The sequence below is a fragment of the Gekko japonicus genome, unplaced genomic scaffold (assembly GCF_001447785.1).
Source record: "Gekko japonicus isolate JY-2015 unplaced genomic scaffold, Gekko_japonicus_V1.1 scaffold2068, whole genome shotgun sequence".
NCBI classification, from domain to species: Eukaryota; Metazoa; Chordata; class Lepidosauria; order Squamata; family Gekkonidae; genus Gekko; species Gekko japonicus.
The window spans coordinates 71765-92498 of NW_015165307.1; the positions used below are offsets into that span (position 1 = coordinate 71765).

The 20734-nt window shown below is 48.7% G+C and overlaps 1 protein-coding gene across 1 annotated transcript in view; it reads left to right on the forward strand.

The window, feature by feature from the left end:
• Positions 1-20734, forward strand: part of SLC44A2 (solute carrier family 44 (choline transporter), member 2) — a gene marked incomplete at its 5' end in the record, with an annotated part of 61091 nt that overhangs the window by 8423 nt on the left and 31934 nt on the right. Inside the window, 8 exons of the mRNA XM_015410444.1 lie at positions 398-482; positions 1450-1534; positions 10222-10332; positions 11008-11068; positions 13997-14120; positions 16871-16954; positions 18528-18640; positions 20319-20450. Of these exons, the coding sequence (XP_015265930.1) occupies positions 398-482; positions 1450-1534; positions 10222-10332; positions 11008-11068; positions 13997-14120; positions 16871-16954; positions 18528-18640; positions 20319-20450 (795 nt within the window). The remainder of the gene's footprint in view (positions 1-397; positions 483-1449; positions 1535-10221; positions 10333-11007; positions 11069-13996; positions 14121-16870; positions 16955-18527; positions 18641-20318; positions 20451-20734) is intronic.

Below are 20734 nucleotides of genomic sequence, written 5' to 3' on the forward strand. Positions count from 1 at the left end.
TAATAATGCTTTCGATTTATTGATCGCTCGTTCCCACATAAATGACCCCTGAATATCATCATCTCCTCCTCCTTCTCCTCCTTCTTCTATGCTTGCTTGTTAATAGCAGAGACAATCAGTAGAAATATACAGAAGAGAGTCTTGAATTTGAACTGGGAAGATCTGGGTTCAGATCCAGCGAGAGACCCTAGGGTAGACTTGAACGAGCTACTCCCCTCTCAGACTTGCTGTGAGATCATTGTAAATCACCTGGATTGAAAGGGCCGGCTTTGAATTTGACTAAAATAAATATGAACAAAATAATATATTGATGCTTGAGTGCAGCTGCTTGGTTGGTAAGTCAGGATCGAGAGGGGGCAGTCCTCGGTCAAACGACGCTTCTCTTTCCGTTCTCCAGCATGGAGTCAAGGCGATCCCCGGAAAGTGATCTACCCGACAGACAGTCGTGGACAGTTTTGTGGCCAGAAAGGAACGCCGAATGAGTAGGTATCGGAAAGCAAACCTCTGCGCTATATTAAGAGAGCGTTCAGCAGCTCCCCCGCCCTCTCCCGCCGATTCAGTCTTGTCTTTTTTTTCATTTACGGCCTTCTGGGAGCAGAAAGGGAAGGGGTCTGTTTTGCCCCAGATGTGCGTGTGTGAAACCTGGGCCTCCTGCCCACCCGAGGCTAAGCAAGTCTCGTCTGATTTGCAATGTTAAGTCATCGAGGAAAAGCGAACGTGGCCTTCTGGAACCACCCAGACCGTCTGTCGCGCAACAGGACATCTTAGCAAAGACATATCCTTGTTTGTCTTTGCTGCAATGGGCTAATGCGGCGACACCTCCGGAATGACTGATCAGCGTCGACAAAGAAAGACTTTGAGCGCTGAGGCTGCCCGGCAGTCCTTTTCCCTGCCCACAGTCATGGTTGGCACTGAGTGCCAAGCACGCACCCCCCCCAGGCCTGACCCCCCCTGCCCCCAAATCTTGTTTCTTTGCAAGCCTCATAGTTGAGACCCTAACGTTTCTAGGACTTTTTGCAACTGCATGTTCACCCCCATCTGGCCTTTTCCCTTGCCAGTTTTTCCCTCCCCACCCCCTCCAGCAACAAAACTTGCCTTTGTGGGAGCAGGGATAGCCCTTGAAGGGCTTTTTTGAGAAAAAAAAAAAAAAAAAAGGGTCCCTGGTTCTCACCAGCGTGTGAGTGGGGAGGGCCCAACTCCTGTTTCATATTGGATCAGATTTTAAAGGGGAAACGTGGATGAGGGGTTTTTCCCCAAGGGGAGGTGTTCAGCTTTTATAAGCCCTTCCTCTCAAAATTCATTAATCTCAGTAGCCTGGGGATAATTAAGTCTCTACAACCCACACATGGGAGGTGTTTTTCCTCCGTCCTTTAATTTCGTTGTACTATGTACAATGACAATAAAGTATATTATTATTATTATGCGCCTCTCCCCTCCTTCCCGTTTCAGAAAAAAACCTTTCTTGTTCTACTTCAACATCATGAAGTGCGCCAGCCCTTCGGTGCTCCTGGAGTTCCAGTGTCCCACCACACAGGTAAGATTTCTGCCTGGGCACCAGCCCCTGATGGCCACCAAATGAGAAGGGAGCACTCACTGGAGAAGACCCTGATGCTGGGAAAGATTGGAGGTCAAAGAAGACGGGGACGGCAAAGGATGAGATGGTTAGACAGTGTCATCGATGCAATGAACATGAAGTTGAGCAAACGTCAGAGGACGGTGGAAGACTGGAGGGCCTGGTGGGATCTGGTCCATGGGGTCGCGGAGAGTCGGACTCGACTGTGCGACTGAACAACAACAAAATCACCCCGTTGCATGCTCAAGATGTTTGGAGGTCTGTGTGTTCTGCTCCCTGGCTGCCATTTCCCCCCTCAGCGATATGCGCATGCACAAAGTAGAGTTTTTTTCTCGCTAAGATGCAAGGTGGATTACAGGGTTTAAAATAGAAGGGTGGCGTGTCCGGTCGCTCCCCCTCTGGAACAAATAGCTCCGGAGAGATTAGAGGCACGGCCAGACTGCGCCAAGCCTGCTGTCTGATCACAGCCTTAGGTTCAGATGTCCCTAGTTGAAATGTAGGTGAAGGAAGAGTGGAGGCCTGTGAAGCATAAGAAGAGATCAGTGCACCAAGTCCCGTATGTTGGCAGCAATATGTCTATGTTTCTGTATATGAGCAAGGTTGATTAAGATCTAGCCTGTTTTGAGTCAACAGAACAGTGAAGTTGTAGCATTCAGTTTGATGCCCAATAAGCGAAGGACCATAACTGATAAATGTGGATTCTTATTTAACTCCTGTGGGTGTGGATTGTCCCATCTTTTGTATGGAGCTCTCTTTTCATTGTTCTGTCATTGACATGTTGATGTATCGTGGTGGTTGTGGTTAGCCATTCAGTCGTGGTGGTGATTCTGTGGGCCAGCTCTCTCCACGTTTTCCGACCTTGTACTGTTTCTTTGCGTCGTTCCATTCTCAGGCTGGTGTCGACTTTTATGGTGTCTAGCCACCGTGTTCTTTGGCGGCCCGGTTTCCTTTGGCCGCTAACCAATCCGAGCATAATTGCCTTTTCTAGCGAGTTCTTCCGCATGACATCGCCGAAATGACATTGTATGGTTATATAGTCTTAGCTATTTTAATAGATGAAGAATCCGCTTCAGGTAGCTTGCTTTCTAACTCTTTTCCCGCGTTGTGCACCCTTTACAGTTTAATTGTTAATGGGACGAGGGACACTTGTTGCTTTACTCCAGGGCTCGTGTTCGAATTTGAATCTTGTATAAAAAACAACAGAGAAGTGCTGTGGCACCTTGAAGACGGAAGAGGTTTTAAAGTTGTGGGTTAGAGTCCGTTTCACTAGGTATGTGTAGGGGGTCCTCCCTGGGCAATCATTTATGTATGTGGCAATTAAGGGGAAAGTTCGAAACAGGGACTAACAGACCACGGAAGTTCAGAGCGGAGTGTAAAATTCAAAGATTGAGAAAATGCAGAGACGAATCCCGAGTGTGGAAATCGTCAGTCTCCTTGGGGTTTTTTAATCATGCTCTGAAACAGGAGGCTGCGACCTTTTGCGATTGAAGGGCCAGATTTAAGCCAAATTCCGAGCAAGAGACCAACACAGAACCACGATGAGAAAGACCATTTACGTGTCTGAAACGGTACAACTTGACACGACTGGTAATTGACACATCAATTAATAATCCCTTAGTTTCTTTAGCCCAAACACTGGTGGCTGTGAGTGTCTTGTGAGGAAGTGACACAGAGAAGGTATCGAAATAAGAAATAAGCACCCGGTGTGATTGTTGTTAGCGCATCGGCATAAATCTATGCGTGGTTTGCACAGGTTTCTGGCAGCTGTCACCCCCTGCACAAGGCAGGAAATTCACAAATACCTCCCCCTCCACACACACACCCCGTGACCACTGTTCCATGCCCAGAAGATGGCAAAAAAACTTCGCAGAGACGCTTGTCAGAAAGGGAAATGATCGCGCTGTGACAGCCAATGCTCCCTCTAAGCTGTGTAGTCTTGTGAGCGAAACTTCTACTTTGTGAGCTCCTGGCATTAAAGCTGTGAGGCAGCGATTTGGCTGCTGTGTAAATTAGTTTGCTCTGGAGCCCCACCCTTCCTGAGCTAAGGCAAAAATGTGTGAGCCGGAGGCTAGAAAACTGTGAGCTGGCTCACACGAACTCAGCTCAGAGGGAACACTGGTGACAGCTGCCAGAAACCCGTGCAAACCAAAATGGCAAAAAACCCTCCAGGATCCCCGGCCAAACCAGCCTGGAGAAAAATTGCTTCCTGACCCCGAAGTGGCAATCAGCATTTCCCTGACTGCTGACCCACAGTCATGCTTTGAAAATGTATACTGAAGTAAAATCAAGTATGATACTTCCTTTGCTCAGGAGTCTGCCAACCAGCCCTACTGTCAGAGTCCTACAGCAATCAGTTCCCAGCAACTTACACTCAGAAGAGTGAAGTTTATTGAGTGCAGTTAAGGCAGGTCATCTGTGCATACATCCTGTGTCAGAACTGATTGCAAGCACATGAAGTGGGGAGTTGTACATAATTTAGTAGTCACATGACTCTTTTAGTCTTTGAGGATTACAGATGTGGCTCTTCATGAGCCACGGAGTATCGCTGCTATAAACAATACAGAAAGTGAATTGCAAGGGACAAGACCTTGCAGTTAATTAATTGTCATACGGTATAGAGATGTAAAATTTCTGGAAATTTTGAAGCTCGGACCCCCCCCCCCAGGTTTTTTCTGTTTTTTCCCCCCGGGAAAAATGGAAATTTTCAGAAAAATTGAAAAAAAATGCTACATTAGCACTTCTTTTTTCTTCTTTTCCAGATTGAAAGTCATTCTGTTACTTTAGGAACATAAAATATGACTATGGACATGAAATTATCACAACTAGCATATTAAAAATATAGTGTATCCAAACAATTACAAACAGAATACCCACCCACATGCAAAAACAAAACTGAAACCTTTTTCTTTTCTTGTGACAATAGCACATCTTGTTCTTGCATTGGAGAGTTCAGTTTGTAACCTAGAACTTGCCTGTCCTCAGTGCACAGAAATTAGATCAATCTGATACCATATATATATATTTAGAAATGATTTGGAAAATATTTGAACACCTTGTCTTAAAATATTTTATTCATCATGTTAAAATAAAACATTCCATAATCAATTTTCTTTCCTTTTTTCAATTTTTCCCATTTTTTTTTTGAAAAAAACAAAAAAGGCTTCAGGGAAAAAACGGGAAAAACCAGTTTCCCCCTGAATTTTTCCGGGTTTTTTCCAGGCCTTCACATCTCTAATACGGCAGTGTGTGCAGTATAGCTGGGAAATCCTAAGATTGTCTGGCAGGCAGAAGTTCCAGCTCTTTTAGCGTTATGCACCACTAGGTGGCGAGCTAAACTTGTTTTTAAGGCTAGAGTTGTTTCAAAGGTGCCCTGACCTGGATAGCCCAGGCTAGCCCGATCTCGTCAGATCTCGGAAGCGAAACAGGGTTGACCCTGAGCAGTGTTCCCTCTAAGCTGAGTTAGTGTGAGACAGCTCACGTTTTTTTAGCCTCCAGCTCACACATTTTCCCCTTAGCTCAGGAAGGATGGCTCCAGAGCAAACTAATTTATGCAGCAGCCATAAATCGCTGGCTCCCAACTTTCATGCCAGTAGCTCACAAAGTAGGATTGTTGCTCACAAGACTCCACAGCTTAGAGGGAGCATTGGCCCTGAGTAGTGTTTGGATGGGCTACCTCCAAGGAATACTGGGGCATGACACAGAGGCAGGCAATGACCTTGCAGTAAAAGCAGGCGACACGGCCTACAGCCATCATTGCAGAGGGGTACAATCCTATTCCTTTATCAAGGTGTACTCCTGGGCTGTTCCATTCCACGATCGTTCTAATCTCCCTGTAAAAGTGTCCTCTTGAAACGTTACTATTTTGCGCATTCTGTGGAGTGACCTTGGGCAGAGGCCGCTCCACAAGGTGGGAGCCCCCACTGAGGATGCATGAGAACGGGCAGTCGCTGGTCTTACCCATTTGCAGGGTTGCGCCTCCTGCCAACCTAGCAGTTCGAAAGCAAGAAATTGCAAGTAGATAAATAGGTACCACTTCGGTGGGAAGGTAACAGCGTTCCGTGCACCTTGGTGTTTAGTCATGCCGGCCACATGACCACGGAAACGTCTTCGGACAGCGCTGGCTCTTCGGCTTTGAAACGGAGATGAGCACCGCAACCCTAGAGTCGGATTCGACTGGCTTTCGAGCAAGGGAACCTTTACCTTTACTTACCTCATTAGATATCTGAAGGACTGTCTGAAGAAATGTGCGTGCACACAAAAGCTTGTACCCAGAATGAAACTTGGTTGGTCTTAAGGGTGCCACTTGGACTCAGCCTTTGTTCGGTTGCCTCAGACCAACAGGGCCCTGCACCTGAATCTGTCATCAAGGCCCTGGGCATCCCGACCCAGCATCAACTCCATCTTGTCAGAATCCGGTTTGTTCCCTCAGCCATATCACCACAGCAGTTAGACGGCGGCTCGAGGCCTCTGCTGTATCACCCTTTGGTGATTTGGATAGAGGTATAGAACTGGTTGTCATCAGCATATTGACGACACTCCATCCCCACATTATGCATGATTTCTCCAAAGGGTTTTACATAGAGATGGAATAGCATGGGGGATAGGGCTGTGCCTCATGGAACCCGACAGGACAGACCCCAGGCTGATAACCACGATCTCGAACGGCAACCCTTCGAGGAGTGATTAAAACTAGTCCAAAGGCCATCTCCTGAAAGCTAATTCTGCCTCTGAACATCTCAACATGGTGGCATGGTCCACGGTATTGAAGGCTGCAGGAACAATAAAGGGACTTTCAGAGGGAGATCATCAGCTAAAGCCACAAGAGCCATCTCTGTCCCAACAACCTGCGTAATTATGACTGTTTCACTGAGGTTGGGAAGCTTTTCTGTTTATCTAGGAAGATGGTTGACGTGTCACCAAATTCAAGGAAGTCCAGATAACATGTTTACTAATTCTGCTGTTCAAGATCAGACCTGGGTTTATGATACTATTCCCTAAGAAGAAAGGTTAAAGAGGTTAGGGCTCTTTAGCTTGGAGAAACGACGACTGAGGGGTGACATGGCAGAGGTTTACAAAATTATGCATGGAACAGAGAAGGTCGGGAAAGGAGAAAGAAGTACTTTTCTCCCTAATGATACAGGAACTCATGGGCACTGGGCGAAATTGATGAGCAGTAGGTTCAGAACAGATCAGAGGAGGTATTTCTTCACCCAAAGAGTAACACGTGGAATTCTCTGCTGCAAGCAGAGCTTCAAGAGGGGACTGGATAAACATAGAGAAGAGCTCCATCAGTGGCTCTTAACCACAAGGTATAGATAGGAACACTCTGTCTGGGGCTGTGATGCTCTGTCTTCTTGGTGCTGAGGGCAGAGTGGGAGGGGTTCTGAAGTTCTAGCTCCACTGGTGGACCTTCTGATGACACCTGGTATTTTTGGCCACTGTGTGACACAGAGGGTTGGACTGGACGGGCCATTGGCCTGGTCCAACACTGGCTTCTCTCATGTTCTTACTTGGTGAAACCAATGTGTAGGATGGTCACAGCGTGTGCATGTCTTGTCTTTCTGGTGATTTCAAGACCTGCTTTTATGCTCCTACTAGCAGTAAAGCCCGTTGTGAAAGCAATACAATGGGATCTAGAAAGAGTCTCTGGGGCAGTGCTCTGGCTTTGGGCAAACAGTGTCAATTTGCTGTGGTGACCTCAGCAGGGTATAATGACAGAGTCCACTGTTTTCTCCAGAGGAACTGATCTCTGCTACCTGAAGAGCAGTTGTAATTGTGAGTGATCTGTAGCCCTCACCTGGAGATTGGCAGCAATTGTTACCCAGGACAAAATGGGTGGTTTGGAGGGTGTAGTCTATGGCATTCTACCTGTCTGAGGTCCTACCCCTCCGGAAACCCCACCCTCTCCAGGCTCCACCCCTCAAATCCCAAGGAATTTGTCAGCATGTAGTTGGCAGCCCCATCTCCTTCCCAGCTAACCATCAACCTACCATTATCTGCCCCTTTGACTTCAGCTGACTTCTGCCCTCCCTTCTGCAGAGCAGTTGTAATTCTGAGTGCTCTCCAGCCCTCACCTGGAGATTGGCAACAATGGTTCCCTATGAGGGACTGACTGGTTTGGAGGGTGGAGTCTATGGCATTGTACCTGTCTGCGGTCCCACCCCTCCTCAAACCTCACCCTCTTCAGGCTCCATCCCTCAAACCTCCAGGAATTTCCATCTGGAGTTGGCAACCCTATCAGGACTGGCCCCAATGTGTTTTCTCCCAAAGGCCAAAGTAGGTGACAGGACCAAGCTTAGTTGCCTACCAACAGGCACTGAGGGGAAAGTAGGATTGCCAGCTCTAAGGAGGGAAATACCTGGAGGTTTGGGGGGTGGATTCTGTAGAGGGCAGCATTGGGCGGGGGGGCGAGGCGGAAGGACTCAGCAGGTATAATGTCATAGGGTCTACCCTCCAAAGCATCCATTTTCTCCAGGGGAACTGATCTCTGTCATCTGGAGATCAATTGTAACAGTGGGAGATCTCCAGGTCCCACCTGGAGATTGGCAACCCTAGGGGAAAGTCAGCTGCACAGCAGGGGGTTGAAGAGAATGGTTTGATGGCTGCTGGGCCAAGATTGGCAACAATAGTTCCCCAGGAGCAAATAGCTGGGTTGGAGGGTGGAGTCTATGGCACTGTAACCTGTCTGAGGTCCCCATCTCCCCAGGCAGCTTTTAAAACATGATCCTGGGACCTACACACCACCAGACATTCCAACTGCCTTGCGGGGGGGGGAGTATGAGGTGTGGAATGGAGTGAAGTCCAATCAGCTTCCATATGCAAAAGACCTTGAAGGTTCCATATGCAACTGACATTCCAACTGCCTTGCGGGGAGGGGGGTGAGTTTGAGGTGTGGAATGCAGTGAAGTCCAATCAGCTTCCATATGCAAAAGACCTTGAAACACTGGGCGGGACTGCACAAAGCAGCCAGTCAACCCAGCCAGCGTCTTCTGACTGACAGTTCAAGCGTCCATACACTAAAGGAGTGCATTTTAGAACTTTGGCACCCACTACTCAATTATATATAAGGAGAGATTACACAGTGCAAGAGTAGCTTCTATATATGTTATAGAACCTGCTCTCTCATGCAGTGCAAGCCAGTTATACTTCATACGCATGACTGCATAATATTAGCAATTATTTGCAACCATTTGTCCTGTGCAATGCTTGTAAATACATAAAGTTTGCAAAGTTCCCACCATTTGTTTTCTTTGTTACCACAAAGCATGTAAGCCTCACTTTCCCCATAACTTTCTGTTCCTCCATTGTTAATTAATCACTGGGCATTTTAGAACGTTGGTCCCCACTACTGCTTTATTATAAGGGAGAGATGATTGATTGATGTTGAGGTGTCGTGGTGTAATTCTTTTATTTCTTTTTTAGTTATAGTTCTCGATGCTTGAAAAAAGCAAAGGAATAATGATAAGACCAACAGTCGAGTTTAGTCTGACCCGCAATCAACAGTCATTAGACTACTAAGGATTACTGTACATGTATTGTGCTCTAAGGCATTACAATATAATGAACAACTTAATAGAATTTATAAATCAAGGTGCAACGTCGTCTCCGGATTATTTACAAACGTTTCAAAAATATATCTTCGTCAGGAGATATTTTGCATGGAGGTGCCAAAACTCTCCTTTTCATAAAGGTTAGACTAATGAGTCTTAAGCATACCACAATTCAGTAGGAAGCTGATCTCAGATAACAGCACAGTGTTTTTTCTTGGATCCAACACTCATTAGTCTAACCTTTATGAAAAGGAGAGTTTTGGCACCTCCATGCAAAATATCTCCTGACGAAGATATATTTTTGAAACGTTTGTAAATAATCCGGAGACGACGTTGCACCTTGATTTATAAATTCTATTAAGTTGTTCATTATATTGTAATGCCTTAGAGCACAATACATGTACAGTAATCCTTAGTAGTCTAATGACTGTTGATTGCGGGTCAGACTAAACACGACTGTTGGTCTTATCATTATTCTATTGTTTTGGTCGTGTGTGTCCAGACTTTTTTGAAAAAAGCAAAGAACATTTTGCAGGATTTGTCACACCCTGAACACTCCCTGTTTGAACTGCTGCCTTCGGGCAGAAGATGTAGGACAATCAAAACAAGGACAAACAGATTAAAAAACAGTTTTTATTCGAGAGCTATTATTGCTTTAAATGCTGTATGAATTGGAATTTGGGTGACATTGGTGGTTTAAGTTGCAATGTGAACCTTAAAGGAGTTATGGGATGGTTGTGAATGGTTGTGTGAGTGTATATGAGTATGGTTGTAGATCACCGAATGATTGCACCTTAATTTCGTTGTACTATGTACAATGACAATAAAGTATATTATTATTGTTGGCCACATTGAGCATGTTTCTGGAGAGGCAGAATACAGATGTTCAAATAGAAAAAGCAGGTGCACATCAGATGCAGGCTGACGAAAAATTGAGGATGTTAATTAGGAAATGGTCACTGTGAGTGTAAAAAGAGTCCCGTCTAAACATATCCATAAGTTTCACGGAACTCCCCCCCCCCCGGGACTCCATCTCCGCTTTGGTGCCCGTTCAATAAGATTCGCTTGCGCTAAAGCCCACGTCTTTGTCCCCTCCAGATCTGTGTCGAAAAGTGCCCGGATCGGTACCTCACTTACCTGCAAGCCTCAGCCCAGAACGAAGAGTACTACAAGCAATTCTGCGTCCCGGGATTTAAAAGCCTGAAGAAGGTAAATGGTCTGTGAGAATGGGTAAGGGCAGGAACTGTTAAAAATATTTGTTAATGTTTCTTTGTTTTGGAAGACTCAAAAGAACCACACCAAACACGGTTAAGTTTAAATGGTGTTTATCTAACTATTTACTGGTGAATCATTAAACAACAGTTTGTATATATCTAGAGTTATTATTTAACAGACCAACATAGAACAATTACTGTTAAACTCTCAGAAACACCAACTGACAGTGAGTGGCAAAATAACTGTCACTCTCAGAATCTCAGTGTACGACTAAGACAGGCGCGACAGCCAATCAGACTTCAAGTTGTCTCACACAGATAAGATTGACAGAGCCCCACAGTACACGCCCACATCTCTCATGCTTGAATCTTCAAGTTGTCTGCAGGCGCAACCTGACTTTACAAATATAAACTTATCTCTGCACTTGTGCCTCTGCATTTATAATCTGACAGGAACTGGCTTGGCAAGTGGAGCCAGGCTTCCACGCTGCAATTCTCAGGAAAGTCACGCCTCCCCGGGGGGTGGAGTTAGTGGGCTTCCGTGGGTTTAACACCGCGTAGGACGGCGCCGTCGTCGATCTGGTGCCTTTGCTCTTCCGGATTGGGTCGGTGGAGAGATTCTCCCTGCCCCTTGGCGGGAATTAAAACTTGCCTCCTTCTCTTTCTGCAGAGCCCCCCTGAAGTTCTGAGAGATGGCGACTGCCCGGCCATGATCACCCCCAGCAAGCCCTGTAAGTCTGGCTGGGGAAACAAAATGGTGTGTTTGGGGGGAGGGGACATTGGGGGGCGGGGTTTGACTTGCTGTTTCTGCTCAGAAATCCCGGTTGTCCCTCTGACTTGGCCCGAGCAGTGGCTCAGTGTTGACTTTGTACTGGATGTGATCTCGGTCCCTGTATCCCACCTCCGTTATAGCCTACGGGGACCATTATAGTCAATGGGCCTCATAGGCTGTGATGGAGAATCGATCGAAGGGTATCTGGGGCAATGCTCCCTCTAAGCTGTCGAGTCTTGTGAGAACAGTTCTACTTGGTGAGCTACTGGAGCCAGTTTGGTGTCGTGGTGAAGTGTGCGGACTCTAATCTGGGAGAACCGGGTTTGATTCCCCCACTCCTCCACTTGCACCTGCTGATGTGACCTTGGGTCAGTCGCAAGCTCTGGCACAGCTGTCCTTGAAAAAGAGCAGTTTCTGTCAGAGCTCTCTCAGCCCCACCCACCTCACAGGGTGTCTGTTGTGGGGAGGGGGTGGGGAAGGAGTTTGTAAGCCGCGCTGAGACTCCGAGTGAAGGGCGGTGTATAAATCCAATCTCTTCTCTCTCTCTTCTACTGGCATGAAAGCTGTGAGCGAGTCATTTGGCTACTGCACAAATCAGTTTGCTTTGGAGCCATCCTTCCTGAGCTAAAACAAAAATGTGTGAGCCAGAGGCTAAAGAACTGTGAGCTAGCTCACACTAACTCAGCTTGGAGGGAACACTGATCTGGTGCTCTGGGGAGGCTGTTTTTTGAGCCAGAGGCACCAACTTTGCAGGATAACTGCTGGTTTGAGGAAACCACCCACCCCCCAAGTTTCAAAAACATTGGACCAGAGGGTCCACTTCTATGGGCCCCAGAACGAGGTGCCCCCATCCCCCGTTGTTTCCAATGGAGGTGGAAATGCCTTACTGTGAGCAGAGGTTTAAAACCCCTGGGCCGGAGCGAAAATTGTGTGTGCCAGCAGCACCCTCTAGCACAGCTTAGAGGGAACTCTTGACAACCCACAGTTTGAGAACTACTGACCTAGATGGCATATCTGCCACTCATCTCCACAATTTTGGTATGCCATTGGAGTCAGCAGCAAAACTCACCTTTTCTGAAATTGAGGTTGGTTCTGGGCAGGGGTCATTTCCTGCAGGAGCGCACAGGAGCGGAGCTCCAGCATTAAAGAGGCCAGGGGGCGGGCACATGCAACAAGCCCCACCCCCTGCTTCCAGCAGCCCTCAGTCAGAGCAAGAAGCAGCCAGGTAAGTTGCAGAGCTCCCCCCAGCCCCACAGCCCAAAACAGTCCAGTGGCACCTTTAAGACCAGGTTTTATTCAGGTACAAGCTCTCCCTCCTCTGCGAGGACAGATCTGCACGTTCCCCCCCCCCAATAGCTAGCAATCCAAAACAGTCCAATGGAGCCTGAGCGGTGGGTGTTGCCTTCTGACACGCATCCGGCAATGTCAGGGGGTGTGGCATATGCAAATGAGTTGTGCAAATGAGTTATGCTAATGAGCTCCTGCACCTCTTTTTCTTCGAAATGACCCCAGGTTGTGGGGATGGTCAAGGGGAGGGGAAGCCACAGGGAAGCAAGAGAGGCACCCGTCCTTCATGGCTGAGCCCCGCTCCAGCGGACAGCCTCCTTCTCTCCAGCTTCATCAAGAGTGAGCCGATCTCTCCCCCACGCCTGGCTCCACTCAGCTGAGAATCCCCTCCCAGAGGAGCGTTTTGTGTTGAGCTTTATCAGGGGTCATTTCGTAGAAAAGGAGGTGCAGGAGCTCATTAGCATAACTCATTAGCATAACTCATTTGCATATGCCACACCCCCTGACATTGCCGGATGCGTGTCAGAAGGCAACACCCACCGCTCAGGCTCCATTGGACTGTTTTGGATTGCTAGCTATTGGGGGGGGGGAACGTGCAGATCTGTCCTCGCAGAGGAGGGAGAGCTTGTACCTGAATAAAACCTGGTCTTAAAGGTGCCACTGGACTGTTTTGGGCTGTGGGGCTGGGGGGAGCTCTGCAACTTACCTGGCTGCTTCTTGCTCTGACTGAGGGCTGCTGGAAGCAGGGGGTGGGGCTTGTTGCATGTGCCCGCCCCCTGGCCTCTTTAATGCTGGAGCTCCGCTCCTGTGCGCTCCTGCAGGAAATGACCCCTGCCCAGAACCAACCTCAATTTCAGAAAAGGTGAGTTTTGCTGCTGACTCCAATGGCATACCAAAATTGTGGAGATGAGTGGCAGATATGCGGGAACGTGCAGATCTGCCCTCGCAGAGGAGGGAGAGCTTATACCTGACTAAAACTTGGTCTTAAAGGTGCCACTGGACTGTTTTGGACCAGTGAGCCGGGGGGGGGGGGCTCTGCAGCTTACCTGGCTGCTTCTTGCTCTGACTGAGGGCTGGTGGGAGCAGGGGGTGGGGTTTGTTGCATGTGCCCACCCCATGGCCTCTTTACTGCCGGAGCTCCACTCCTGTGCGCTCCTGCAGGAAATTACCCCTGAGCTTTATTATTTTTGTTAGGCTTTGATTCCTCTGAGCCAAGTCGGAGGCGGTCTTTTGCTGTGCAGGGACGGGCAGGATAGAAGTCAAAAGAAAGAAATGAATAATTTTTTTAAAAAGTGGTATAAAATAGGATCAATAGTAACCCGATCCCCCCCCGCCTTGCTTTCCCCTCCCTTGCTCCCTTGTCCAAATTCTACTTCTTGCTTTCCCTGAAGTGCAGTGGTCAACCCGACCCTTGGAAATGTGGGAGCTGCCCAGAAGTGGTGGAACTAAATAGACAAATACTTGATTTTCGGGAAGGGGGGGGGCTGTGGTCGCTTTCCACCCCCTCCCCTGAGGGGGGCCCAGCCTTGCCCTGTCCCTCTGTGAATTTCCTCACCGACGTTCGGCTGCAGCTCAGTTCTGTGTCTTCTGCCCCGTTCAGTGGCCCGCCGATGCCTGCCTGCAATCAACGCTAAGAAAGGGGTCATCATGGTTGGAAATCAGACTATCTTCGACGATGGACGTGGACAGCAAAGGAATGTGACAGATCTTGTGGACGGGGCCAAGTAAGTCTCACTCTTCGTGGCGGTGGTGGTGGTGAAGTGCTGTCAAGTCAGAGCCAACTTATGGCAACCCTGGTTGGGGTCTTAAACCCAGAGACATTCAGAGGTGGTTCTGCCATTGCCTGCCCCCGCGTAGCAACCCTGGGCTTCCTTGGTGGTCCTCCATCCAAGTCCTAATGAAGGTTGACCCTTCTTAGCTTCCAAGACCTGGTAGGATCAGGCTAGCCATGGCCATCTAGGTTGGGGTAGAGACAGATAGAGGTGGTTGGCCATTGCCTGCCCCCGTGTAGCAACCCTGGACTTCCTTGGTGGTCCTCCATCCAAGTCCTAACGAAGGCTGACCCTTCTTAGCTTCCAAGACCTGGTAGGATCAGGCTAGCCATGGCCATCTAGGTCAGGGTAGAGACAGATAGAGGTGGTTCTGCCATTGCCTGCCCCCGTGTAGCAACCCTGGACTTCCTTGGTGGTCCTCCATCCAAGTCCTAACGAAGGCTGACCCTTCTTAGCTTCCAAGACCTGGTAGGATCAGGCTAGCCATGGCCATCTAGGTCGGGGTAGAGACAGATAGAGGTGGTTGGCCATTGCCTGCCCCCGTGTAGCAAACCTAGACTTCCTTGGTGATCCTCCATCCAAGTCCTAATGAAGGTTGACCCTTCTTAGCTTTCAGTACCTGGTAGGATCAGGCTAGCCATGGCCATCTAGGTCGGGGCAGAGACAGATAGAGGTGGTTGGCCATTGCCTGCCTTTGCGTAGCAACCTTGGACTTCTTTGGTGGTCTTCCATCCGTGTCCTAACCAAGGCCGACCCCACTTAGGGTCAGCTGTATCAGTAGATGTAATGGTATCAGTAGGAACAACTGTGCTCTGTCTAATTTTATGCCAAATTTGGATTTGGGCCCACGGTAAAACAGGCTGCGTGTCGAAAGAACACGCGTGAACACATGTAGCTGCCTTATCCTGAACTGAACCCTTGGTCTATCAGGGTCAGTATTGTGTACTCAGACCGGCAGCGGCTCTCCAGGGTCTCAGGCAGAGGTCTTCCACATCACCTATTGTGCGGTCCTCCGGGACCCTCTGCATGCCAAGCAGATTTTCTGCCACAGGAGCCATGAAGAAGAAGAAGAGTTAGATTTTGTCAGGGTCCTTAGTCAGGTTACAGAACACAGGGCTTCATAAGAAGATAACTGTTTATTGGTAAATCCAGTACTAAAGACATGTTTACAGCTTGTGTCAGGAATGGCCGCCTATACAAGGGCCCCTGACTTATACTAGAATCAAACATCCCCCCGGTAAACATAAGCCAATAGATACATCTCGCGTGCACGGGCAAAACAAGCAGGCAAAGCAAAAAGCCGTTAACTTTCCCAGACGAGTAAAACTACAGCTGTAGCATCTACAAGGTCAAGCATAAGATAGCAAACAGTTGGTGAGCCAGGGAGAGTTGAGACAGAAAACAGGAGGGCACCCCTCCACATTCCAGACTTATGACAGGGCTACCTGACAGATTTATACCCCACCCTTCATTCGGAGTCTCAGAGCGGCTTACAATCTCCTTTCCCTTCCCCTCCCCACAACAGACACCCTGTGAGGTGGGTGGGGCTGAGAGAGCTCTGACAGAAACTGCTCTTGAGAGCACAGCTTTGAGTGAACTGTGGCTGACCCAAGGTCACACCAGCAGCTGCATGTGGAGGAGTGGGGACTCAAACCTGGTTCTCCAGATTAGAGTCTGCAGTTCTTAGCCACTACACCAAACGTGGCCCTTCCTCTCAGTGGTAGAGCCTCTGCTTGGAATGCAGAAAGTCCCAAATCCAATCCCTGGCATCTCCAGTTAATAAATCTGGCAGTAGGTGATGGGAAAGACCTCCGGCCCGAGGCCCCGGAGAGCCGCTGCCAGCCTGAGTAGACAATGCTGACTTTGATGGACCGAGGAGGGTCTGATTCAGTAAGAGGCAGCTTCATATGAAGAGCTCTGAATGCAGGAGGTTCCGCTGGTGGTGACGTCTGAAAAGGAGGTGGACATCAGAGAGCTAGGGGCCAGGCTGTGTTTCGATCTTCGTGCCTATAAGAAGAGAAGAAGAAGAGATTGGATTTATACCCCGCCCTTCACTACTCAAAGGTGTCTCAGAGCGGCTTACAAACTCCTTTCCCTTCCCCTCCCCACAACAGACACCCTGTGAGGTAAAAGAAGAAGAAGAGATTAGATTTATACCCCGCCCTTCACTACCCAAAGGTGTCTCAGAGCGGCTTACAAACTCCTTTCCCTTCCCCTCCCCACAACAGACACCCTGTGAGGTAAAAGAAGAAGAAGAGATTGGATTTATACCCCGCCCTTGACTACCCAAAGAAGTCTCAGAGCGGCTTACAAACTCCTTTCCCTTTCCCTCCCCACAACAGACACCCTCTGAGGTGGGTGGGGCTGAGAGAACTCTGACACAAACTGCTCTTTCTCAAGGACAGCTGTGCCAGAGCTTGTGACTGACCCAAGGTCACACCAGCAGCTGCATGTGGAGGAGTGGGGAATCAAACCTAGAGTCCGCACACTTAACCACTACACTAAAACCTCCTCCAGTCAGGCAAGTCAGTAGCAGGAGCCAGGCAGGCGGCCTCCGTCAAGAGGGCTGGAAGGGGAGGGGGCAGTAAAGCGGGGGGGGGGCACCGAGAGCCGGTCGGGACCTTGAGAGTCTCCTGGCACTGAATGGAAAACGACACCTCCGCCTTCCCGCCTTCTCATGCCTTGCTGTTTCTTCCGTCTAGACAAGCCAATGTGGTTCTGGAGGCCAGGCAAGTGGCCATGAAGATCTTTGAGGATTACACTGTTTCCTGGTACTGGATAATATTGTGAGTAGAGAACTTGCTAGTTTGGCTGAAGTGTGGAACGAGAATGTGCGAATGGAGGCCAGAGTGGTGTCTGTCCTGTCAGACTCCCGGTCAAATCACTCTCTCCACACAGGCTTTCTTGTAGGAAAGTTTATTGAGGAGACTTGAGATGCTAAAGAGTTGAACCTTTTCGTCAGGCCTGAAGGTCTTAAAGCGGGGACACAGTGTATAGTCAAAACCAGGGGTCATTTCGTAGAAAAGGAGGTGCAGGAGCTCATTAGCATAACTCATTAGCATAACTCATTTGCATATGCCACACCCCCTGACATCACCGGAAGTGTGTCAGAAGGCAACACCCACCGCTCAGGCTCCACTGGACTGTTTTGGATTGCTAGCATTGGGGGGGGGGGGACGCGCAGATCTGCCCTCACAGAGGAGGAAAAGCTTGTACCTGAAGGCAGGCCGGGGGGGGGGGGCTCTGCAACTCACCTGGCTGCTTCATGCGCCTCGTGGCCCGCCTGAGGGCTGCTGGGAGCAGGGGGCGGGGCTTGTTGCATGTGCCTGCCCCCAGGCTCCTTACTGCCGGAGCTCCGCTCCTGTGCGCTCCTGCAGGAAATGACCCCTGGTCAAAACCCACATTCCAATCATACCTCACACACCCCCAAGCTGTGCTAGGAACCATGACAGATATATTGGTCCATCTAGCCATTCAAAAGTCTTATCTCTTCAAGGACGACTCTTGTGTGAGAGTTCCTTGAGGTGCTGTTTAGAGAAGAGTTGCTCATGCAGTTGCCTCCCTAATTCTACAGTCTCTCACACTCCCCCCCCCTTAGGAATGCCATATCAGTGAGGGCAAGCGATAAGCAATAAAACCTAAAACCAGATGTGCGAAGCAAAAGGGGACAAAAGGATAGAAGGTACAACAGGTACACAGTGTAGGGCGAGCCCGAGTCTTCCCTTTTTTGGTCTATTCTGAGGATTCTCCCCCCCCCCAAGGCTGTTCTTCTATATAAAACAGCTGAGGGATGACATGATTGAGGTTTACAAGATTATGCATGGGAAAGAACAGGTAGAGAAAGAGGTACTTTTCTCCCTTTCTCACAATACAAGAACTCGTGGGCACTCCATGCAATTGCTGAGCGGTCGGGTTAGAACGGCTAAAAGGAAGTACTTCTTCACCCAAAGAGTGATGACCACATGGAATTCACTGCCACAGGAAGTGGTGGCAGCTACAAGCATGGACGGCTTCAAAAGGGAATTAGATAAGCATATGGAGCAGAGGTCCATCAGTGGCTATTAGCCACAAGGTCTAGATAGGGACTCTGGGGCAAGTGATGCTCTGTCTTCTTGGTGCTTGGGGGGGGGGGCAACAGTGGGAGGGCTTCTAATGTCCTGGCCCCACTGGTGGACCTCCTGGTGGCACCTGGTATTTCTGGCCACTGTGTGACACAGAGTGTTGGACTGGATGGGCCTTTGGCCTGATCCAACATTGGCGTCTCTTAAAAAAAAAAAAAAAAAGCTGACTGTGGGGCGCTTCTGCCACCACTTAGCACCACAAGAGTTATGGACTCCCCTCTTCGTCTTCCATTTGCAGAGGTCTGGTGATTTCCATGGTGGTCAGTCTCATCTTTATCGTCCTCCTTCGGTTCCTGGCAGGGATCATGGTCTGGGTGATGATTGTCCTGGTGATCCTGGTCCTTGGATATGGTGAGTTTGGTTAAGCCAGAAATCTCGGGTGTTGGCCCAGCGGAGCCTGCCGCTCCCTCGAGGACGATCTAGCACTGGGGGGTCGAACTCATTTGTCATGAGGGCTGGATCTGACATAAAGGAAACCTCGTTGGGCCGGGCCATGTGCGTGTCATGAAATGTAGTGCCAGGTAGCAGAGATACAGACTTTATAAAGGACACAAACACAAAGATTTTTTTTTACTCGAAATAAAAAAATGCTTAAAAACATCAAGCACTCTTGTAATATTTTGTTTATTTAACAGTATCTGATAACGGACACCTCTTGCTCTGAATTATTGCATCAAAATGTCTGTGCTGTTGCAATCTTGAGTATGCTGTTCAAGTGTGTATCTGTAAGCTGCAAACCTACTTTTGATTTTTTGACATCCACCACAGAAATCTCATGCTCAGAGTTCTGAGTCTAAGACCCAGGGGAAAACATGAAATGACTGAGCAATTGAGAGAGTCTGGCGAAGCAAGCTATGATGTAGCAGCAGCAACAGAACTGGACGCAGGGGATGGCCAGTTTCAGTGTGGGCCTGATCTGGCCCCCGGGCCGCATGCTTGACACCCCTGGTCTAGCACATTCCGTGTTTCCCCCTCCCTCGCCTGTTGTTTGGGGATTTGAACCCTGAGGCGCTTTTTGCCCTTCTCTCTTTGCTTCGCTTGCGGGCGCTAGAACAGGGTTGCCGTGATGAAACTCTTACAGGATTCTACCTCAGTTTAGTCTCAATGACTTCTACATATTGATCAGTCTTTGTGGACTCAAGAAAGTTCGGCCTCCAAGGAAGCTTTAGAAGTTTACTCTTTTATCTGGGTTTCCGTCCTGGTTGCCTAGCAGCTGCCGCTGAGAAGGCATTCATTTCTTAAAGCTTAACAGGGTGCTACTTCTATTATTAGAGGGGTTAACACTCCTTTTTTGTTTGAAGATTTCAGATTTTTCTGCAAACCTGGGGCTCTTCTCAGGGTTGTAGAAAGATCCATCTTGTCTGTCGATGGCCCCAGTCACGTATACACAGATCACGTATACACAGATCACGTATACACAGATTTGGCTAGGTTGAAAATTAGCTCTCTTGATACGTACCGCTCAGTCACGTACAGACAGCACCAAGGGGGTGTCCTCCCCATGCCCCCCAGCCAGTAGGCACCTGGCTGACGCAAACTCCCTTCATCAGTAGAACAAATTTAGAGTCCAGTGTTGGCACCTTTAAGACCAACAAAGTTTTATTCAAGGTATGAGCTTTCGTGTGCAAGGCACCCTTTTTCAAGTACTTATTTGAAAATACTTGTTGTTATTGGACATGTTGATGTATCGTTCCTGATGCCCTTAGAATACTTCATAATTTCATAATTAACTTTTGTAGCTCAACCATGGCCCAGGAACACCAGATTATATGTTCTATAGGTGACGTTCACCCTCTAAATCCAGTGTAGTCTATTTGGAGCGTGAGTCAAGGCCCACGAAGACTTGGATCCAGGCTAGACGTCACATAGCACAGCATAGGGAATTTTAGGGTTTGGATGCTAAGCTTGAAACAAAAGCTTCTGAAAATAATTTCAAGAATCCCACCTGCATATGTTAAAGGGGAGAGAGAGAGACTCAACAGACTCTTGTCTCGTCTCGTCCGGTCTGACCACTGACTTATCTTGGCAGGGATCTTCCATTGCTACATGGAATATGCGGCGCTGAAAGGTCAGGCTGGATCTGACGTCTCTCTGAAGGACCTGGGCTTCCAGACGGACTTCCGTGTTTATCTCCACCTAAGGCAAACCTGGCTGGCCTTCAGTAAGTGCTTTTCTGAAACCCTCGGTGACGAGCGTGTCTCTCAGGTGGCCAGGTTCTGATGAGCCGGTAGATTTGTCTTGAGAATCTTACCATAGAATCATAGAGTTGGGAGGGACCTCCGGGGTCACCTAGTCCAACCCCCTGCACAAGGCAGGACATTCACAAAGACCTCCCCCTCCACACCCCCAGTGACTGCTGTTCCACGCCCAGAAAATGACAAAAAAACCTCCAGGATCTCCAGCCAAACTGCCCTGGAGAAAAATGGCTTCCTGACCCCAAAGTGA